General features: G+C 39.2%; 1 protein-coding gene across 5 annotated transcripts in view; it reads left to right on the forward strand.

Moving 5' to 3' along the window:
• The window catches only part of FNTB (farnesyltransferase, CAAX box, subunit beta), a 103,215-nt gene that overhangs the window by 33,405 nt on the left and 45,384 nt on the right, over window positions 1-24,426 (forward strand). For all 5 annotated transcript variants that reach the window (XM_069082382.1, XM_069082380.1, XM_069082381.1 and 2 more), the window contains 2 exons: window positions 4,806-4,878; window positions 5,721-5,812. In XM_069082382.1, coding sequence (XP_068938483.1) covers window positions 4,806-4,878; window positions 5,721-5,812 — 165 coding nt within the window. The remainder of the gene's footprint in view (window positions 1-4,805; window positions 4,879-5,720; window positions 5,813-24,426) is intronic.

Below are 24,426 nucleotides of genomic sequence, written 5' to 3' on the forward strand. Positions count from 1 at the left end.
CCCCTCCTTCCCCCCCTTGTTCCTTTTTAACTAGATAATCTAATTGGAAGCAGATGTAGAGATGGCACAGTACTCTAATGGGCCTGCCAATTTTGCTGAGATTAAAAAATGAACTTCTTACCCCTTCCTTTATCATTTCCTTCATCCTTTCCTGCTATAGTAAGATTCATAGAACCTTAAAGCATGATGAGACCTTTTGGGGTCATTATTTTGTAGATGAATTATATAATGCTATTTGATGTTATTAGGCATCATTTCTCTTTCCTGTAGTCTTAAAATCTAATGGTATGTAGCTCTAATTCTTTTGATGATCTTTTTTACAGACACAGAAGTACTGCCTTACAAAAGCCCCACATCATTTCATTACTGGATTAAGACTTAGATATGAATCTTGACTCAGCATCTTGAATTCTTCCTTAATGCTTATTTTTCTTACCCTAAATTCTGAGAATGGAGTGCTACCTGTTCCATCTATGAATAAGACTGAATGTGGTACATTTTGGCAGGTTTCTGGACCAGTATGCTGATACTGATAAGATACAAGGAAAGTTACTGGCTATGACAAAACAAAACAAAAAAGTGACGATCTGGTTTTAAGTTAGCGATTAGGAGATGACACATCAATGAGGTTATATGAAGGATTACTGAGGGGTAGTCATGGTAAACACTAGAAACCTTAAGGAAGTGCTCCTCACTTCTACGAAGAAATATCTTTAAAATGTAGAGAAAGACAAAGAAGACATAGAAAGTCATTAATGGCTCCGTCATTGGAATGAAAAAGGGAACTTGAGCTGGAGAGCCAGAAGTTCTATGAATTGTGATTTCTGGCTGACTATATAGTGCAAATTATAGTTTCTGCAGTAGAGTAAAGTCTGCAGAGTTATTATATATATAGTCTGTTATTATGTATCACCCAGATATGTTCTCCAAGAGAGGATGTATGTTCTCCAGTATGAACTATAGGTGCTTTTATTCAACTCAACAAGCATTTATTTTATCATTTTTATTCATCTTTTTTTTTGGCATCATCTTCATTTCTTAATGTGTCCCTCCCCCTGTCCTTCCCCTCAAAACTATCCCTTGTAACAAATATTTAAAAGAGGGGAAAAAAAATTAAGCAAAACTAACCAAACACCAGCTAAGTGTAACAGTATATGCAATATAATCCCCCACCTCTGCAAAGAAGGCAGGGAGGTGAATTTTCTTAACTCTTCTCCAGGCCCAAGTTTGTCAACTAGCATTTATTAAGCACCTACTTTGTGCCAGGCTTTGTGCTGGATGCTGGGGATACAAAGACAAAAATGAAACAGTCCCTGCCCTCAAGGAGCTTACATTTCTACTAGGGGGAAACAACATGTACACAGGTAAGTAAATACACAGTATGGATAAAGTAAATACATAGTAATTTGGGGGAGGGGCACAGGAGGGATGTGTGGAGAGTGGGGGAATCAGGAAAGGTGTCTTGTTCCACTTGAACTGAGCCTTCAAAGGAGTAATGGGTTCCAAGAAATGGAAGTGAGAGAGAGGATTCTAGGTGTGGGAGATGGCCTTGTTGTATGTATAGAGTTACTGAGAACAGTTAAGTTTGACTGGAACATTGAGTTAATGGGGGAGAGAAGAGGATAATCTGTAATCAGCATAGAAACATGGACCAGACTTTGTAGGGCTATAAGTACCAAACAGAGGAATTTGTATTTTGTTCTAGAGGGAAAAGGGAGCCACTGAAATTTCTTAAGCAATGGAAGGATATGATTAGACCTATGCTTCAGGAATACTAATTTCAGTTGTATGGGAGTTGGATTTGGAAAGGGCTGAATGTTTGTTAGGAAACCATTGGGATGGTTCAAGCTTATGGTATGAATTGGAGTGCTTGGGCTGTGTAAAGAAAAGAGGACAAGTTGAGAGATGTTGTAGTGGTAGAATCAACAAGACTTGATGACTGGTTAGATGTGGGGTATACGAATGAAGAGTTGAGGATGATTCTTAGGTCCTAACCCTGGGGTGACTTAAAGTATGACATTTCTCATGACAGAAATTGGGAAATTGGGAGGGGTTGAGTTTGGTGGGAAACATAATGAAATGTGTTTTTGAGATATTGTTTAAAAATCTGCCTGAAGGCTATCCAGGTGGAGATATCCAGCTACCAGTGGGAGATGGAAGACTAGAGCTAGATAGAGATGAGGACTAGGTATGTAAATTTGGGAGTCTTCTGCAAAAAGCAGTTGAATCCATTGGAGTCAATTAGATTGGAATGATTTCTTGGTAAGAAAGTTATGTAGAGAGAGTAGTTGGAAGATAGGATGGACATCTGGGGTATAGCCATTCACCAGGGGTGCAAAATAGATCATTAGGCTACAAAGGAAATGGATGATGTTGGTCTGCTAGGAGAAGAGGAATGAGCAAAGTCATTGAAACTCAGAAAAAATATCCATGAGAATCAAGGCATTCAACCCTGTCAAATGCTGCAGAGATGTCAAGAATGATGAAGATTAGGGAAAGTTCTCTGCATTTAGCAATAAAGAGACTATTGGTGGCTTTGGAGGGAGTAGTTTTCAGTTAAGTGGTGGAATCCAAAGTCATATGAGTTGAAAAATGAATCGAAGGTGAGAAAACAGAAACAAAGAGCACAGACAACTTTCTTTGTTGTCTAGGAGTTTGGCTGTGGAAGGTAGGAGAGAGTAAAGACAATGCTTTGAAGAGAAGCTAGGGTCAAGTGAAGTTTTTTAAAGGATCCAGGTGGGGGATATTTGGCTGGATTTTTAGACCTCAAGGAAGGAGCTAGTTGGGAAAGAGATAATTGAAAATTAGGGAGAGATAATCAAAGGGGCAATCTGCTGGAGGAGATAGGATCAAGGACCTAAGTAGAAGAGAAGGGTCACCTCTTCTGACATGGGAGAAAAGGAAAATAATTGGGAATGTTGAGGGGATTTGAGGTATAGAAATGGGAGAGAAGAGGGAGCTTGTGATGTGTCAATTTTTTTTCAGTAGAATACGTGGCACAATTTTTTGCTGAGGGGAAGAAGAAAGGAGGTGGTATAAGTGATTTGAAGAGAAATTTAGAATAAATATTGTGAGTTCCTTGAATGGCATTCAGCAGTAGCAGAGTAGGAGCTGGGGAGGGTGGTAAAAGTAATCAAGATTTAGAGCTTGGAAAGGGGTACGGGTTGGGGACAAGGGAGCAAGGGACTGAAGGATAGAGGACAGTGTAAATTTGACCTGGTTATTACTAGGGTAAAGATTTGAAAGGTTATTTTTCATGACTTCATATTTGTAATGGGTTTTGTGTTTCTCACAGTGGGTAAGGGAAGTAGAAAAATCTGAAATTGAAAATTAAATTAAATTTTGAAATTAAAAAAAGAAAAGAAAGATTTCAAAGGGAAGGAATTAGAGGCCAGAGCAGAGCTGATAGCCTGGGATGTGGGGAGGGATGGAGAATAATTTCAGGAGGAATGAAGCACAGAGAGACAGTGAAGGTAGAAGAAGGTTGTGGTCAAAAAAGAAATTTAAAAACTATGCACAGTGACTGTGATGATGAACTCAAGGTATGACCATAATGAGAACTGAGGACTTTGATGAACTAGGAGTCATGCATCAACCTGTGATTTGAAGTATATGGGCAGGAGTTGTAGTGGAGAGGAAAACTATAAAACCAACCCTGAACTGGAAGTAGGATCTACATAGAGGCAGATGGAGTGATTCCCTAAGGAAGTGAAGTTGCTAAATGATGGAAGCCAGGGGAGGGTCTTGAGGTGGCAATGAGGGAGCATTGTTCCACCTGTGCTTTTTCCTTCTCCTGGACAGTGTGTTTGGGAGCATAAGAGAAAGTATTTTCATTACTGGAGAGGGTAGCCAGGGATGCAGTGTTTTCTTAAGAGGAGCCAGATTTCTGTTACTGCAGAAAGATGTACGGCATGTGAAAAGAAGAGGCCAACATGAAGGACAATTTGTTAAGTGTAGAATGGAATTTCTTTATGACACATTGGAAAGATGGAAGAGTGGTGTTGAGAGAAAATGTCATGTAGAACTGGAATGGGTTATTAGGGAACAGGGAATGGGAGCAAGAGAGGCCTTCCAGCCAGCCAGGTAATTACTCTGAATTACAGGGATTCTAATTGGAGAAGAGAGCTTGCCAGCTATAGGACAGTGGACTGTTTGAGATACTTAATGTTGGTCTTTTGTCTTTTAAAAATAGTTTTATTGACTCCTTTTAATTTTCACAGTAGAGTCATCTTCTGATATATGCTCCTGTCCCTCTCCCCTTCTTGAATTCTCTCTTGTAACAAAGTAACATAGTTAAGCAAAGTAGCAAACCTACCTCTTCTGATATAGTGTGTACAATCTGCTTCACCTGTAGTTCTTCACCTCTGTTCTCCTGAACCACAATCGGTCATTGCATTCAATCTGAATTTTGTTGCTTCTTTTTGTTTACATTATCATAATCATTGTATAGATTATCATCCTAGTTTTTCTTTCTTTACTCTGCATCAGTTCATATAAGCCTTCCCTTATTTCTCTGACTTTCTCATATCTGTCATTTCTTAGGCCACAATAATATTCCATTACATTCATGTGCTACAGTTTGTTCAGCCATTCTCCAATTGATGGGCACCCTGTTTGTTTCCTTTTTTTTTTGCTTTCATAAAAAGTTGAGCCACCTTTTAGGGCTATTAAAAGGAGCAGGTTATTCATTTTATGACCATGGTGAGGGGAAGAGGGTATGTGTATATTTAATTGTTGGGGGAGGGGACTATTCATGTAGAGCTTCCATAGAAGGCTTATTTATAATAAGCTCTTTGTCTTTCCAGACTTATTCTACATCGAGAGAAGCACTTCCATTATCTGAAAAGAGGCCTTCGACAGCTGACAGATGCCTATGAGGTAAATATATTAGCTCAGGAGCACTGAATTTCAAACTTTTCCACCTGACCAGACCAATAATCAGATAAGCTTCTCTACCTTCTTTTTACTTGTTGAAAGCCTCTTGAGATTGTCTTTTCCAAGGTTGTCCAGTGTACCTATACTGTTCTCATTGTAGAACTGTCACTGTCACTACCTCTTTATGGGAGTAAGCCAGTTTGTTGATCTCCTTCCTTTCCTCTTGTAGCTTCAAAAAAATATCTTGGGCCAGGTATTCTGTCTGGTCAGGCTGCCCTGGTTTTCAGATTGAAAAAAAAAACACTAAATTAGGAGCCTTTTTGAAGTCCACCTAAATTTCAGAGTATCATGGACTTTTTGGTATCCTTCCTCTGTTGTTCTTTCATTTGGCATATGAGCTTTTTGCCTTGCTTCATGCTATTAAATATTTCAAATACTTTTCTGATGTTATTTTTTTTGTGTTGGACCTGTTTGACAACAACAGCATTTAATAGTAGATTTCAACAAATATAGAAAACCCCTTTTCTCCCTACTGTGTCCCAATACCCCCAGCAAGAATGCCAACAAGTTTTTGTTGTCTCTTAGCCTTTTGAATTCACTTACTGCTGGTTGAGGACCTACTAGGTTTATGGTGAAATCCGCTGGTGTATTATTCCTTTGTTACTTATATCTGCTACTGGCCAGGGCCACTGCTTTCCAGAGCCATTCTCCTTCAGTTATTGATTCTTATCAATATGATACCCTCTCCCTCACCAGGCTGCTTACAGTGAGACAGATGACACCATGTCAGCAGTGTCTTGGAGTAGTAAGAATAGGAAATGTGTTTTCTTTCGTGTTCATTTCAGTGTCTGGATGCGAGCCGTCCCTGGCTCTGTTACTGGATCCTGCACAGCTTGGAACTGCTTGATGAACCCATTCCTGAATCAGTGGCGTCAGAGTGAGTTTGGCTTTAGTCTCCTTAAGCTTGTCTTTTTGGGCTCTCTTCTTAATTTTATTTGAATTTCTTTTTTTAAGTGAAGAGTTAGGAGATTACAGAAGAAAATTTTGCCTTGTCCTTGACATTTAGGAACTTTCTAAAATTCCCCTCCTTTTCTAAGGCCCAATATGAACTTTTAGGTAATCCAAAATTTTGGAATCCAACACAAGGGTTTTGGCTTATTCTCTGGCCTAATCTCTTGACCAGCTTGTGGTCTTTAAGAAGTGAATTGGTCATCAGCTCTGATCATTTGAGTAAAAAACCATGATCTTGGTAGAAAATAGGCAATGAGTTTCACAGTCACTGGTAGAATTCAAGTAGGGGCTCAAGATAAGATCATCTCTTTCAGGAATATTATAATGGAGATTACTATATGAAAGGAGGTTGAGCTGCATGACCTTTAAAATAATAAGATTCTCTAATTCTAGGGTTTGTATCAAAGCTTGGCTTCTTTGGGGAAGTTCTGCCAACTCCCAGTGAGCACATCCATTACTCTTCCATAAGTATAGTCTGTCCCTATAATATCTCTCACTTTAGGAAAGTGATGAGAACCTTGCTGGTAACTATATTTAATAGTACACTGGTGATCAAACCCCTCTGGATCAGACCCTTTATTCATGATTTTCTTAAATGTTCTAATACATAATTGAGGACTTAAGAAACTGTAAGTTTTCCTTAGTGTTTTGTGTAGATGATGTTCTATATTTGATACTTTTTATTAGAATATTCCCATTGTTTACATTTTGGAGAAGAGAAAAATAAGTTCTTCTGCAGTCTTGGGAGGCTTATTTTTGTTTTTATCCCTTATAAAAAAAGATGAGTCAGGAAATGTATTTGGTGCTTGCTTGTATCAATCATAGTGAGAAATCATACTTTCCTTTGAAGAAGACCAGTTATAGTTTTATGGACTGTTAAAACTGGAGAGGAGCCTTTGGTATAATCTAGTCCAGTTTTCAGTCTTTGAGTCTCTGAGTTACAGGACTCAGGAATGGAAAGGCTCTCTAGCTAGGTTCATTTTTATGCATCAAGTGGAGGCAGCTGTGCCCGGATACATGGAGCCCAGCCGGTGCCCTGGTCTAGGTCACATTGTCATGCCACAAGAACAGAACTGCACATTGTCTCATTCATTCTTTCTCAACAATAACCTTCCATTCTTGCTTTCCTGGGTGTAGGGTGTCTTGTGATGAATTCGGATGGTGGGGATAGTAAGGAATTGCACTTTGAACAAATCCTTTCTGAGGAGGAGTAAAACAATCTACATTGTCTCCACCATCATGAGGATGCTATGGGCCAAATTTCTTTTAACAGTGGAAGTGGAGTTGGCAGAACTTCTGAAATAAAAAGGATTTATTTGTCAAAATAAATGCCCATGTGCTTTTAAAATACCAGTTGGGGTGTGTGAATGACATTATTTCTTTCAAATGGCAATGAAGCACTATAGGGGAACCTGCTAATTTGTGTATGAAATTAAAAAAACCAAAACAACAACATGCAATTATCAGCCTTTGGTGTGAATTTCAGATGGAGTGGATTAGACCAGAGCAGGAACTAAGGAGGCATACTTTTTTTTTCTAGATGGCATACTTAGTGTTCTGTAATTGTGCAAAGTACTTGACTTTTCCTAGGAAATAAAGTAGTAGAAATCTTCCCTTGTGTTGTTTCTGTGTCCTGCCTGAACTAGAATGATAGTAACATTAGCCACCCAGTTGAATTTCAAGCCATTTTATGTTTGGCATATGGGAATTGCTATTCCACAACTTCCTCATTAACCTTAGATACAGCTCTTCTGAATGAACATTATACAGACTTACTAATAGTTGTACACACTTTCTAATAATGCATTTTATTTTGAGCCTGAAAGGGAGTTACATGGTCTGTAGTAATTCTAGCTAGTGAGCTAGGTATGCATTATCCTGACTGCCTGATCTGGGAAATTGTGTGTGTGTGTGTGTATTAAATAATTATTCATTCCTTATAACTAGCTCTTTATTTTAATTAGAGAACAGGAAATTTTTGTATTATTTTAAATTTGTGATTTTGTATGAGAAAAATGTGTAGCAAATGAATTCTTAATTTTTATTTTAGGTGAATAGTATTAGAACTGGGCTAAAATTTTAGCCATTGGAAAGTGGCTTTTATTTGTAGGGTTTTGTTCCTGCCAGAAATAATATTTTTCCTCTTAATTTTATATTTCATTCACTGCTGAACTTCTGTTACATTTTAAGAACAACTTCGGTTCCCTCTGGTGGTCAGCATTGTTCTTGCCAGGTCCTATGACTGAGGAACAATGATAGAAGGACTTACTAGTAAATAGAGCATGTATCCTGCATTTCAAGGGGAGTGTGGTCAAGTCATAATGTTTTTATATGTATTGTCATTTAGTTGTTTTGGTCGTGTCTGACGCTTCATTGGGCTTTTCTTGGCAGAGATACTGGAATGGTCTGCCATTTCCTTCTCCAGCTCATTTTACAGAGGAGGAAACTGAGGCAAACAAGGTTAAGTGACTTGCTCTGGATCACACAGTTAGTAAGTCTCTGAGGCTGATTTGAACTCATTTCTTCCTGACTGCAGGCCTGGTATTCTATCCATTGTGCCACCTAACTACCCCTTTTATATGTATAGTACAGAATTACTCACATTTGATTTTCTTAATTATTCCATCATTAAAGAAACCTTTGTAACACTGGACTAATGTTGCCAGTTGTATAATAGTATCACTGTGTTGAGGTGGTCTTGGTTTAAAGAACCATTGTTTAAAACCCAGTTGGTCACAAGCATTTATAAGCATCCACTGTGTATTAGGCACTGTGCTAAGTATTGGTGATAACAAAACAAGGCAAAAGACAGTCCCTGTTCTTATGGAGCTCATAGTCTAGTGCAAGGGTGGGGAACCTGAGGCCTCTAGGCCACATGTGGCCCTCTAGGTCTTTAGGTGTGGCCCTTTGACCAAATCCAAACTTCACAGAACAAATCCCCAATAAAAGGGAAGCTACTGGAGTTTACTCCATTGGGTAGGGGCACAGGGGTGTGTGATATGGTCATACTTGTATTTTAGGAAGATCATCTGAGAGGAAGATAGATTAGAGTGGGGAGAGACTTCAGGCAGGGAGATCAGCTAGAGGATTATTGCAGTGGTCCAGTATGAGGTGCTAAGAGTCTGTGTACCAATGATGGTGGCAATATCAGAGGGAAAGGGGGGATTATATGAAAGATGGTTCTTATTCTTCATTCTCAAAGAGGACCAAAATGACATCACTATGTTAGAATCAAGTTACAATGGGTCTGGCTATGGCTGATCAGGCCAATATGAGCTTGGAATCCTCTACCACAGATTGGGCACAGATAGGCCATATGAACATTTGGGGTGGATTCTCTAAATTTGTGCATCTCGCATTTCTTTTGAGCTATTGCTCATAGAGCATAACAACTTCTCTGATGAGGCTATGCCATGCTGGGCTGTCCTGTGCCATTGTCTCCCATGTCATACAATCAATTCCAAAATTCTTAAGAGAGACCTTGAGAGTGACCTTGTATCACTTCTTCTGACCACCATGTGAGTGCTTGCCCTGTGTGAGTTCCCCATAAAAATAGTTTTTTAAGCAGTATATATTTGGCAGTCGAACAGCAAGGCTAGCCCATTGGAGTTGCACTGTGTGCTGTAGAATTTGAATGCTTGGCAGTTTAGTTCAACAAAGGACCTCAGTGTCTGGCATCTTATCCTGGCAGGTGATCTTCAGAACCTTCCTAAGACAATTCAAATGAAAGTGATTCAGTTTCCTGGCATGGTGCTGGTAGATTGTCCAGGTTTCACAGGCATACAACAGTGGAGTCAGCATAATGGCTCTGTAGACCTTCAGTATGGTAGTCACCCTTTCTCTCCTACCCTTTCCTTCAGAGCCTCCCAAACTCTGAGCTAGCTCTGGCAATTCAGGCATCAACCTCCTTATCAATGTGTACATCCCTAGAAAGGATAATGCCAAGGTAAGCGAAGTTATCCACAGCATCCAAAACTTCCCCTGACTTGTAGCCTTTTCAAGTTGAAGATTTATCATTAGTGCAGTAGCTGATCTTCATCCTCCTTGAAGGCATTTGATAACATGGCTGAAAACATCATGCTAAAAAGCATGGGAGCAAGCACCCAGCCTTGTTTCATGCCATTGGTGACTGGGAAGGCATGAGAGCATCATCCATTATCCAGAACCCAGGCAAGCATGCCATTGTGAAGTTGACATATAATACTGATGCATTTCTGGGCAATCAAATTTTGACATAGTTTTCTTTAAGCCCTCATGACTAACAGTATCAAAGGCCTCAGTCAGATCTACAAGCATGTACAGATCTCTGTTCTGCTCTTGGCATTTCTCTTCATGAGTTGTGGGGCAGCAAATACTATATCACCCATTCCCTGGCCCTTTCTAAAGTCACACTGGCTCTCAGATGGCCATCTTCCAAGTGAAAGATCAGCCAATTAAGGAGGACTCTGGCAAGGAGGAAGACCTTCCACCCCCTCTCAATGATCATCACAGGACAAACTGTTTCCTTTACTTTTATAGAAATGGCCAGTGGCGGTGTCCTTGAACTCCTGGAGGATAACCTCCTCTTGCCATATAACCCAGAAAATTTCAGTCAGCTCTTATATAAGCTATAGATCTCTCCCACTTTATAAATCAGTTTTATGCTGATAATAACATTAGTAATAATCCAATCACTTTTATGATGCCCTTAAAGCTATTTATGGGCCAAAGACCTGTAGTGTATCTCAACTGCTCAGTGCTGATGGAGTCCCATTGACTAGTGATAAGGACATGATGCTAGAGAGATGGACTAAACACTTCCAAAGTGTTTGCAACAGACCATCATCAATCGATACTGAAGCTATTGACTACTTACCTCAAGTTGGAGTCAATTCCTCCCTAGCTGAAGTTCCAACTGACTAAGAGGTTTTGAATGCCATTACGCTTCTTTCATGTGATAAAGCACCTGGTGTTGATTCTACATGAGAAATAGAGAAAGGACAGAACCTGACCATTTTTTGAATGTGGGGAGGTGAGAGAGTGTGGAATTGCGAATGATACCTAGGTTGCATAAAGATAATTGAAACAGCAAAATAATATGGTATGATGGGCATAAAGAAATAAACTTATTGGTCACTTGATAGATGCTATTGTTTAAAATTTATTGGGGACTAAGGAATTTGCTTTTGAAATTTTGAGGAAAATACTTGAAAAAATAAGGTTAAGTTAAAGAGTTTGTTTGCTTGTTGATGAAGTTTTGGTCACAGCATCTCTTAGAGACAAGAATGACTAAGAGTAGCTGTCTTCATGAAAGATCCTTATTCCAGTAATGTGAGTGATTTGATGTCATACTTAATTGGTATAAAGATGTCTTGAAATTTGGTCTTATATTTAACAAATTTATCCCATTTCATATCAATCCCACTGATTCTTTTTTTTTAATTAGTAGTTCTGTATAATAACTTTTATTGGATTATTTTAGCATGCCAATCTTAAATCTGCCAATAATTTCTATGGCTCTAATCTATTCCTTTTGGGTTTTCTGTATCACTTAGATTATGGATCTTGGATTCAGACACAGAACTACACAACTTGCATTATGTCCACTCATACCACAACCGTCCTTGCTGAGACCTTCATCACCTCTTACCCAGGCTATCATAATAGTTTTCTAAGTTCTTCACATAGCTGCCAAATAGTTATTGGATCAAATATAAATTCCTGACCCTGTCGTACATTTCCAGCCTTCTTATACCTTATTCTCCTTCACACACACTACAATCCAGCCAACCTGGTCTTTGAGTTATTCCTTTGGCACAGAATTCCATTTCTCACTTATGCCATGCCTTCCCTGTCTGGAATGCACTCGTGCTCACCATTACCTCTTGAAACTCATCTCTAATACCACCTTATTTGTAAATCCTTTCCTGACCATCCCATCCACTAATTTTCCTCCAAATTATCTTGTATCTGTTTTATAGCTATCTATGGGTTGCCTGTTCTCACTAGATTATAAGCTTCTTTTTTAAAAATTAAATTTCATTTTTTAAGTCACTGAAAATCTTTCTTTTTTTTCACCCATATGCCCACTCCAATTGAGAATGAAAGACAAAACCCTGTTAAAAATATGCATAGTCAAATAAAACAAATTCCTCCATTGGCTATGGAAAAAAAATGCCTTCACCTGCACTTGAGTCCATCACCACTCTGTCAGGGTGAAGGTAGCAAATTTCAGTATGACTCCTCCAGAGTAGTGGTTGGTATTTTTGTAGATTGGAGTTCTTCCTATGTCTTTCAGAGTTGTTTCTGTTTTAGATTGTAAGCTTCTTGAGGACAGGTCATTTCTTTTCTTTTTTTGTCTTTGTATTCCACAGAATCTAGAACAGTAACTGGCATACAGTAGATGCTTAATAAATTTTGTTTATTGATTGACTGACTGGTCTCCCTGCCTTTAGCCCTTCTCTCCATCTTCTATAAAGTGGCCAAATTAATATTATTAAATCATAGATATGACCATTTCACCACCATACTTGATAAGTTTAAGTGGCTTCTTATTGATAAAACATGATGAAATGAATTGTTATGATAAAATACTAACTCCTCTATTTGCCATTTAAAACCCACCTTAGCCTTACTCTAGTATATTGTTCCAAGCTGATTATGCAGTATTCCCCCTTATACATACACAATGTTTCAGTCAGATCTACCTACTTGCTTTCCCTTCTCCATGACATGTCAATCACCAGTCATTTTAAAAGTACTTACTATGTGCCAGACCCTTTGCTGGAGGCTGGGGAGATAAACACAGAAGATAGTCCTTGCCATCGAAGAGTTTATATCTTATTGGGAGGGATGTAATATATTAACAAATTCAGAAATACATATATACAAACTCAGAGCAGGAACAACTAATTACTGGAAAAATAAGGAAATGAGGTAGAGCTGTAGCTGAACTTTGAATGAAGTTCAGGCTTCTAAGGGGCAGAGATGCAGAAGGAGAACATTTCAGTCAATCCAATAAGCATTTATTAAGTGCCAACTATATTCCAGGCACTATGTTAAGCACTAGTGCTACAAAAAAAGGCAAAAGACATTTCCTGCCCTTAAGGAGTTTAGTGTCTAATGTGGGAGACAAGATGTAAATAAATATGTACATAACTTGCTTTGTAGTAGCCTACACTCAATCCTCCTACTTTTTCTTCTCTCAACTCTTGAATTCTGACCTGTCAGCTGAAACTGTCCCTTCCAAAGTTGTCAGTGATCTCATAATTACCAAATCTAAGGGCCTTTTTTTTTTAAAGCTTTCATTCACCTCTGAATCATTTGAAGCCTATCTACAGAATGTTATATACCTAATAATAGGAAATAATTAGCAGGTGGAAGGCCTTAGAATTAAGAGGGGTTGGGGAAGGCTTCCTGTAGAAGGTAGGATTTTAGTTGAGACTTAAAGGAAGTGTGTGAGGTCAGTAGTTGCAGTGGAGTATAGAAGGGAGAATGTTCCAGGCATGGTAACAGCTATGGAGAATGCCTAGAGCTGAGAGTCATTGAACAGTCTCTGCAAAGGTAGGAAGGCAGGAGATAGAAGAAAGGGTGAGGGTAACTCTGAGTCACAGACACTAGAGAGATAATGACTCCCCTGGATCTTCAGAGCAGAAAAGATGCATTCATAGCTCAGCCAGGTGATGGGATTTGAAACCTTGGCTGGAAAGATATTCAGGCCATGTAAGGAAGAGTGGTGCTCTTTGAGAGGTACTTTCCTACTCTAGCACACAGGCTAGGCTCTTGTCACTCCTCCCAGGGCATTTTGGGTTCCATCCCACATATCAAGGTAGATTTGATGCAGGTGGGGCCAGGGATTTTGTAATGATGGTATAGAATCATTCCATGTTGTAGTAGATTGATTTCTCACATCTGATATCATAGGCATGGAGGAGCCAGGGGCAGTAGTATGGGATGTGGAAATTTCTTTTTTTTTATTTTTTATAAGCAATTGGGGTTAAGTAGCTTGCTCAAGGTTACATGGCCAGTTATTTCTGTGTGTGGTGCTAAGTATCTGAGCCCGGATTTGATCCCCAGGTCATCCCAACGCTGGAGACACTCTTACTCGCTGAGCCACGTGGCCGCCCCTAAGCAATTGGGGTTAAGTAACTTGCTCAAGGTTACATGGCCAGGTGTTTCTGGGTGGGTGCTAAGTGTCTGAGCCCGGATTCGATCCCCAGGTCATCCTGACACTGGAGCCGGTGCTCTTACTCACTGTGCTACCTGGCTGCCCCAAGGGATGTGGAAATTTCTTAACACATGTGCTCTCTTTGGACCCATATGCAAAATTTTTCCAGGTTGGTACAACCTCTAAGAGCTTGTACTCTACTGGTATAGGCTCCTAGAGTCCAGGGTCATTGCTTTGTCAGGATTTCACAGGGATGCATACACATATATTTACACACACAGAGGCATATTTGTGCATATACACACATATATGTACATAATATGTATATCCATCTTTGGTTTTGTGTATATATATGTATATATGATATATTTTTAAAAGAAGTTACAATTTTGTTTGTATTCATCTCATTAAACTTATACCTACAGACCTTTCTTAGCCAAACCCATGTAGTCATTTCCCATCTTGAATTCTATGCCTTTTCTACCCCTTGGTCTGCTTGTATTTATTCCTATTCACTTTACTTTTGTTTTATTCTGATCATTTCCCTAACCTGTTTTTAGCCCATGTTTGGATTTTCATTTTCCTCTTCTTAGAGGTGTAATCCATACACTACTTTTATGTTACTTTCACAGATGTTTAATGAGTGTATGTACTTTTCAGTCCATTATCTATGTCATTGATGAAAATGTTAATTATAGTAGGAAAGATCCAAGACTAACCAGTAATTATGTCTCACAAAACAGTTGGTAAATCACTGATATTTACTCTTATTATAAAATCTTGTAACCAATTATCTGTCCTGTTTCTCAGCCAAACTCCTTTAAAAAAAAGTAGCCTATACTCAATCCCCTGACTTCTGACCTCAGTCAACTGAAACTATCCTCTCCAAAGTTATCAGTAATCTTATAATTGCCAAATCTAAGGGCCTTTTATTTTTTCCCCAATTTATTTATTTATTTTTACTTTTCAATCTGTTCTCTCTTATATCCTCCCTCATACCCCCCCCCAACTTTCTAGAAGGGCAAGGTGGATTTCTATACCCCAGTGTCTATATATCTTATTTCCAAGTTGCATGTAAAAAAGAACTTTTTTTTAACATTTGTTTTTGAAACTTTGAGTTCCAGAGTATTTCCCTTCTTTCCTCCTCACCCACCCCCCACTGGGAAGACAAGCAATTCAACATAGGTTGTACATGTGTAGTTACACAAAATGTTTCCAAAGTAGTTATATTGTAAAAGACTAACTATATTTCCCTCCATCCTATCCTGCCCCACACTTATTCTATTTTCTACTTTGACCCTGTCCCTTTTCAAAAGTGTTTACTTCTAACTACCCTCTCTCCTGATCTGCCCTCCCTTCTGTCATCCCCTCTCTTATCCTGTTCCCCCCTGCTTTCCTGTAGGGTAAGATACTTAATTGAATGTGTATGTTATTCCCTCCTTAAGCCAAATTCAATGAGAATAAGGTTGACTCATTCCCTTTCACCTTCCTGCTCTTCCCCTCCATTGTAATAGTTCTCTTGCCTCTTTTGTATGAGATAATTTACCCTAATCTATCTCTCCCTTTCTCCTTTTCCCAATATATTCCTTTTTCACCTCTTAATTTTATTTTTTAGATAGCATCCTTTCCTATTCAACTGATCCTGTGCCCTCTGTCTATGTATACATGTACACATATATACACACCCTCACATATGTATTTATAGACACATACACCCTCTTATACATACATGTGTATACATATCTATACATATATATTCCCTTCAACTATCCTAATATTCAGAAAAGTCTCATGGGTTACAATGATCATTTTTCCATGTAGGAATGTAAATAGTTCAACTTTAATAAGTTGCTTATGATTTCTTTTTCCTGTTTACCTTCTCATGCTTCTCTTACTTCTGATATTTGAAAGTCAGATTTTCTGTTCAGCTCTGGCTTTTTCATCAAGAATGCTTTAAAATCCTCTATTTCATTGAATTACCATATTTTCCCCTGAAGCATTAAACTCAGTTTTGCTGGGTAGGTGATTCTTGGTTTTAATCCTTAGCTTCTTTGGCCTTCAGAATATCATATTCCAAGCCCTTTGATCCTTTAATGTAGAAGCTGCTAGGTCTTGTGTTATCCTGATTGTGTTTCCACAATACTGAAATTGTTTCTTCCTGGCTGCTTGCAGTATTTTCTCCTTGACCTGGGAACTCTGGAATTTGGCTATAATGTTCCTAGGAGTTTTGTTTTTGGAATCTTTTTCAAGAGGCAATCAGTGAGTTCTTTCCATTTCTATTTTGCCCTCTGGTTCTGGAATATCAGGGCAGTTTTGCTTGATAATTTCTTGAAAGATGGTGTCTATGCTCTTTTTTTGATTATGGCTTTCAGGTAGTCCAATAATTTTTAAATTATTTCTCCTGGATCTATTTTCCAGGTCAGTGGCTTTTCCAATGAGATATTTCACATTGCCTTCTATTTTTTCATTTGTTTGGAACTGTTTTATAGTATCTAGATTTCTTATAAAGTCATTAGCTTCCAATTGCTCCAGTCTAATTCTGAAGGAATTATTTTCTTCAGTGAGTTTTTGAAATTGCTTTTCCATCTGGCAAATTTAGCTTTTTAAGGCATTCTTCCCCTCATTGGCTTTTTGGGCCTCTTTTGCCATTTGATTTAGTGTAAAGCCAAGCATGAGCAGCTTTCCAGAAGAATGCTACTGTGAACAGCTTTTAAGGTTCTAATTACATAGTGTAGTGAACACTCAGTTATTTATTTCATAACATATCAGAGCAAAACATACACAGTAAATCAAGGCACAGAATTCACAATGTTAAAACTTATCACAGAAAGTCAAAATATAGCATTCACAACATCTTATCACAGAAAATGGCCACATAGGGGTGGCTAGGTGGTGCAGTGAGTAAAGCACTGGCCCCAGAGTCAGGAGGACCTAAGTTCAGTTCCAACCCACACAAAAAAACTAGCTGTGTAACCTTGGGCAAGTTACTTAACCCCAACTGCCCTCCAAAAGGCAAAAAAAGAAAAAAAGAAAATGGCCACATAGTTTTACACAAGTTTTGAACAAAGAACAATCATTTAGTAACTCAGTCACTCAATCATCTTAATCATTCAATCATCCTTAAGGAGGTTTGCCTCCTTAAGGGACACAAAGTACAATAGTCAAAGTTCTCCACTCATGGGGCACACTAAGTTATCTCAGTCAGTCACTTATTCAGTCACTTATTCACTATTCAGTCAACAGAAAATATACAAGCCCTCCACCCCTAGATCACTAGTAAATTACAGTTTCTCAGTCAGTACACAGTATCCAAGTAAAGTCTTCTTTCAGCTTGACTTGGGGTGGTCTCTCAGATTCCATGGATCCCCTTCCATGGTCCCAGATCCTGCTTGGATTCACCAAACTGTCACCTGGGTTCAAAGGCAGATAGCTCCCAGGTCCTTGTCTAGCTCTCCACGCACTTCCTGTTCCATGATGAAGCTCACAGCGTCCAGTCCACCTTAAATTATTCAGTCTCTGTTCCCAGGAAGTCAAGGCTCAACAAAGCCATCAACAGGTTCATACAAAGTACCAGCTTTACAGTCATACTTCCTCAGTCTCTGGCAGCTCCAGCTAGCCCTTGGAAAACCTCAGCAGCTCTGGCTGTCCCTCAGACTCAGCAGAAGTTTCAGTTGGTTCCCAGAATCAAAATCACTTTATCCAGGTTCTCCAAATAAAAATCATTCTCTCCAGCCTGGGGGGCTTTTCCTCTTCAGCGTCCCCAGCGGCAGTAGCTTCTGCCTCCACAAAGCTTGCTCCAAGAAAATCTGACTTTCCCAGACAGGGTCTTTTCTTATATACAATATTGCTCCTCCCTTTGTAGCCCCTTCCTGTTATATCAGCAACAGGAGATCACTCCTCCTGTTTCTTTAACAGAGGCTCGATTAATTACTAAGTGCTAAGACCTTTGCCAATACAAAGGGATCAAATTACATTACTATTACAGTTAGTCTACTTTTTAAGGTACTATTCAGTATTTTTTTGGGTCTCCTTTTAGCAGGCTGTTGACTTGCTTTTCATGAATTTCTTGCATCATTCTCTTTTCTCTTACCAATTTTTCCTCCACTTCTCTTACTTGATTTTCAAAATCCTTCTTGAGCTCCTCCATGGCCTGTGATCAATTCATATTTTTCTTGGAAGCTTTTGATGCAGGAGTTTTGACTTTGTTGACTTCTTCTGGTTCCATTTTTTGATCCTTTTTGTCCCCCAAAAAGGATTTTGTCGTCTGATTTTGCTTCTTCTGCTTGCTCATTTTGCCAATTACTTGACTTTTGAGCTCTTTGCCATGGTAGAACTCTGCTTACAGAATGAAGAGAGCCTTGTACCAAATTGCTGGGGTTTTCTCAGCTGCCGGAGCTATTAGTTAAGCATCCTTCTCTACAGTCCCCACAAGCTCTGGCACACTGGCCACACACCCAGGACCACCTCCCAAGACCATGATCCAGAGGCAAGCAGGTCAAAACAAGAGGGATTACCCTCTGAATGGTCACTTGGGCCCCCTACAATCTTCAGGCCAGGAGTTCTGGAAGCAGCCATGGGGCAGCAGCTGTAGCTGCCATGCTTTCACCACTTCTCACCCCTGGGGGAGGGGCCAGACCACTCTCTTCCTTCACCCTTCCAACATAGTTCCCCAATGACCTTTTAGTTTCTCTTTGGCATTTATGGGTTGAGAAGTCTGGAAATCTCCACTGCTGGTGGTGATTCACTCTCCTGAAGTCTACTCTGGCCAGTCTGGGCCTCCCTGGGGCCTAAACTGCAGTTCCCATGGTGCTGTGCTTAGCTCCCAGCACACTGCGATAGACCTTTCTTTTCGGCCTGCCAGGCTGTTTTCAGTGGGAGATTTGTTTCTCTCTGTCACTTTGTGGGTTCTGTGGCTCTAAAATTTGTTTAGAGTCTTTTTTTACAGGTATTGGAAGTGGTTGGAGCCAGAGCCCATGCCGAATTTGTGCTTTTACTCCGCCATCTTGGCTCCCTCCCACCCCCAGGCCTTTTCTAAAGTTCTCATTCTTCTTAACATCTCTGAAGCATTTGACATTGTTGATCACCGTCTCTCCTGAATAGTTTGTCTTCTCTGGGCTTTTGTGACACTCTCGTGTGCTGCCTCAGTGTCTTTCTTAACTCATTCCCCCCCTCACTTCACATATCCAATTAGTTGTTAAATCTTGTTTCTGCTTCCACTCTTATCTCCTATATCTATATCTATCTCTGCTTGTTACCTCTTCTATCTTCCCAACAAGACCTCTAGAGATCACACCTGTGAGGAGGAAGTCACTGACTGGGCTCTTTATCCTCTGGTACCATGCAGCCTCATCTTCATCCTGGTCATTTTCCACTGTGCAGCTGCATGCGTATAGCCTCATTCCTTTCTACCTCTTACTCTGAGAACAATAATCAATGCCTCTGAAAAATTGACTGTCCCATTTTCTTCACACTATCTTTTCTGTTTAATAGACCAAAATTCCTTTTCCTGGCCAATATTCTGCATATTTGTTATCTCCTCTTTTGGAATGTAAGCATCTTGAAGACATAGACTCTTGTGTGTGTGTGTGTATACACTCATACATGCAGTACTTAATACATAGAAAAGGCTTAATAAAAGTGTTATTTATTCATTTGTTTTTCTTACACACATCTCCTGCCCTGGTTCAGGTACTCATCACCTCTCACCTAAACTATTGTAATAGCCTCCTGTACAGTAAAAATCTTAGTATGTCCCTCTCCTATTCAATAAGTTCCAGGACTCAAGCTCAGACACCACACTTTATAGCAAAGGTCTTTCCCCTTCTCTGCCCCTTAATATCTTCTTCAAGGTTAACTTACCTTTGTTTCTGTCATACATACATACACACACATGTATATATACATACATATGCATATATACACGTGTGTATGTCTATATATGTGTATGTATACATATTATATGTATGTATGTATGTATGTATGTATGTATAAAAGCTGTTTCTCCTATTAAAATTTAAACTTCTCTAGGCAGAACCAAGATGGCAGAGGGATAAGGAGCAGTTCAGCTGAGTTCCACAAAACTCCTCCAAACAGATCTAGAAAGTTCACCAGACTGAACACTAATAGGGAAATACAGAAAAAGTCACAGTGAGTCATCTCTCAAAGCCACTTTGGCCTTTGTCCACAGACCCAAAGAAGTCTGTGGACACTGGCTATTGGGTTGGTCTAGGAGTGTGCCATGTAAGCACCCAGGGAAAGGTCATGGAAAGGGCAAGAGGAAGTCAGACCCACATAGGGTTGCTGCAACCAGGACAGGTGTGAATTGGAAGCTTTGTCATCTACTATCTAGTTCCAGGTCAAACTGAGAAGGGGACCTATGCACTCTGGTTGCGGCATTGCCTGGTGGAAAGGCCCTGATCATTATCCTGAGAAAGAAGAAAGTTCAGAAGTCAGTCCCAGCAGTGCTGTGGTTCAGATTCCAAGGGTAGCACAGGGTCTCATTTCCAGCATCTAGTTCAGCCTGCAGAGAAATAATGAAGGGAGGAATCCCAACCCAAGGGGAGCCTGTGGTTCTGCCACTTAAAACTAACAGAGCTTTCCATCTGGCTGATGAAGTAGCATTCTATTCTCGCACAGTTCCAAACTCAGGTCAGGAACTATCAGAGCTCAGATCAGAGGAACAGCAGTCAGACTTTGCTCTGGATCAGAACACTTTTGGAGTATTGAAAGCTTCTTAGGTTTATTCCTTTACACTCCCTGAGATACTGGAATAATCCAACGCTCAATATCCAAGAAAAAAGTAATAGATTCAGCCTAGATATTTCTTCTAGAAGTGCTGAAGAGCCTAGCCCTAACATCAAGTTTGAAGTCAGGAAGTTGGCTAGAAGAATGAGCAAACAAACAAAAAAAGAACCACACCATAATGAGCTATTGGTGGCAGGGAAGCTCAAGATACAAACCCCAAAGTAGAAAATGACTCCAAAACAGGTATAAGAAAAGCCTCAAAGAAAAACCACAGCTGGGGCAAAAATTTAGCTAGAATTCCCAGAAGAGAAAAAACATGAGTTATTTTTTTAGAGTTATTTTTTTTTTTATCAATGAGAGTACTTGAAGAAAAAATTAGAAAAGAAATGAAAGCTATAGAAGAAAGACTTGGAAAGGGAATTAACAGTTTAGCATGAGGTATAAAACTTTGCCCAAGTAATAGATTTCCTAAAAATTAGAATGGACCAAATAGAAGCCAATGACTCCATGAGACAACTAGAAATATTAAAGTCAAAAAGGCTAAGAAAACATAAAGTATAAGGTATCATGGCAAAAGGAAAATAGATGGAGGAGAAAAAAATTAGTAATTATTGCACTGGCTAAATGCTGTGGCTAGAAAAAGAACTTAGACATCCTATTTCAAAAATTTTTAGAAGAAAACTGTCCAGATCTCTTAGAACTGGAGGGTAAAGTGCAAATAGAATCTACCAGTAACTTCCTGAAAGAACTCTTCAAAATGAAAACTTCTAGGAACATCAAAGTGAAAATCCAAAGAAAAATTACTCCAACCAGCCAGAAAGAAAGTATTTAAGTATCACACATGATTTAGGAGGCTACCTCTATAAAAGGGGAGAACTTGTATGATATTCTAGAAAGCAAAGAATAATTTATTCAGCAAAACTGACTATAATGCTACAGGAGAAGAAAATGGACTTTTAATGAAAATAAAGGGCTTGTAAACATTCATGATAAAAAGACCAGAGCTGTGGGGAAACTTTGAAATTCATATGCAGGAGTGAGGAGAAATATAAAAAGGTAGAATTGAATTGATAATGATAAAGGACTAAACAAAGATAAAATGCTCAATTCAAATATGGGGAAATGATACACCTGTCTTCCTCTATACCTCATTATCATTAGGGGTCATAGAGAGAGTCCAGTGAAGCAAGGCCTGGGAGGGATTCTGTAATGTCTTGATGATCTTAAGAAAAAAATGGAAAGAGAAGAGGAATGTACTTAAGGGTAGGGGGAAGGGAAAGAAAGGTTAGGGAAAATCATCTTACATAGTCAGGGTGCACAAAGTAGACATACATTTGTCTATACAAATGAGGAGGGCTGGGGAAGAGTGGATCATCACATAGTATTGCTGATACTTTGTACAATGTTTTCCTGGTTCTTGCCATTTCACTTTGCATCAGTCTACAAAAGTCTTTCCAGGTTTTTCTGAAATCTGTGTGTTCATCATTTCTTATTGCACAGTTGTATACCATTACATTCATATGCCACAGTTTATTCAGTCATTCCCCAACTGATGAACTTCCCCTCAATTTTCAATATTTTGCCACCACAAAAAGGGGGGCCATTTATATTTTTGCACATGTAGGTCTTTTCCCCTTTTTAATTATCTCTTTGAGTTACAAACCTAGTAGTGGTATTGCTGAATCAAAGGATATGCTAAGTTTGGTTGCCCTGTGGGCATAGTTCCAAATTGCCTTACAAAATGGTTGGATCTGGCTCATAACTCCACCAACAATACACTAGTGTTGCAGTTTTTCCACATCTCCAACATTTTTATCATTTTCCTTTTCTGTCAGATTTGCCAGTCTGATAGGTGTGAGGTGAGTTGTTTTGATATCCATTTCTCTAATCAAAAGTGATTTAGAACATGTCTTCATGTGCATATAGATAGCTTTGATTTCTTCATCTGAAAACTGGCTGTTCATATCCTTTGACCATTTATCAGTTGGGGATTGGTTTGTATTTTTATAAATTCAGTCCTCTATATATTTGAGAAATGAGTCCTTTATCAGAGATACTTGCTGTAAATATTGTTTCCCAACTTTCTGCTTTCCTTCTAATCTTGGTTGCATTGATTTTGTTTTAGCAAAAACTTCTTAATTTGATATAATCAAAATGATCTGTTTTACATTTCATAATGTTCTCTATCTCTTGTTTGGTCATGAACCTGTAACTTATTTAACTTCTTTAAGAATTATATTCTCGGGGTGGCCAGGTGGCTCAGCAAGTAAGAGCACCAGCCCCAGTGTCGGGATGACCTGGGGATCAAATACAGGCTCAGATACTTAGCACCACACCCAGAAATAACTGGCCGTGTAACCTTGAGCAAGTTACTTAACCCCAATTGCTTTAAAAAAAAAAAAGAATTATATTATCTGAGGAGTTTTTTTTTCTTCAGAGGATTTTTGCTCCTTTTCCATTTGGCTAATTCTTCTTTTTAAGCAGTTGTTTTCTTTTTCCAAGTTGTTGACTCTTTTTATAATTCTCTTGCATCATTTTCATTTCTTTTCCCAATTTTTCTTCTACCTCTCATGATTTTTTGGCTTCTTTTGGAGCTCTTCTATGAGTTCTTTCTGGGCTTGAGACTACTCATTTTTCTATGGGGCTTTGTCCATAGGTGTTTTGATATTGTCATTTTCTGAATTTGTGTCTTTTATCTTCCCTGTCACCATAATAACTTTCTGTGGTCAGATTTTTTTTAATTCATTTTTTGGCCTTTTTTCTTTCTTATAAATTTGAGCTCTGCTTCTGAGGTGGAAGAGGCACTGTCCCAGGTTTCTTGTACCAGGGGCTGCAGGCTCTGGCTGTTTACTGGTGTTGCCCTGAGGCCCATGGGGGACCCTTCTGTCTAGTGCTATGCTTCAGGGGTAGGGTGAGAGGTGGCTGGTGCTGCTGGAGGCCAGCTTACCTGGTACTAAGCCAGGGTCTTAGTGCTGGTGTCTGGTGTGTGCTGCGGCTCATGGGGTATTTCTGCATTTCCTGGGGCTACCCTGAAGCACATGAGGGTCTGGCCTCTGGAAGTTGCCTGTTTGCCTTGGGCCTATACTGAAGCACTGGTGGTTCTCAGAGCTGAAGGCCGCCATTCCCTGGCTATGCTGAGGCATGTCCTGGATTTCCCACTGCTTTGCTGATGTAGGTCTTGCTTCTTGGGACACTTACTGTTCTGTACTGTATTCCCCTTTTGCCTGAGTGAGACATGCCTTTCTTGCTGATCTTCCAAGTTTCTTGGACTAAATGATTGTCTCACCCCATCATATTGCTGGTTCTGCTCTTCCAGGATTTGTTTTAGGATGTTTTTTTATGATTGTTTGGAGGTCAATATGGGAAAGTTATGGCAATTTACTGCTAAAGTACTGCTTACTCTGCCATCTTGGCTCCTTGAAGTCTGTGCCTATATATTTATAGATTTGTAGATAACTTAGAGGAAAATAGAAGGTAATTGCTCTCAAACTTTGTTTGCATTTAGCCATGGCATAGATAATATTATAAAAGACAACTGTGATTATGTAAAAATTTTAAAAAGACACACTTTTAATTTTTTTGTATTTATTTAGTATTTATTTCCCCCCAGTTAAATGTAAAGAACAATTTTTGACATTTGTTTTTAAAAC

This window comes from Petaurus breviceps, unplaced genomic scaffold, assembly GCF_028583685.1.
Source record: "Petaurus breviceps papuanus isolate PSGF00001 unplaced genomic scaffold, PetGlider_PUasm1.0 164, whole genome shotgun sequence".
NCBI lineage: Eukaryota > Metazoa > Chordata > Mammalia > Diprotodontia > Petauridae > Petaurus > Petaurus breviceps.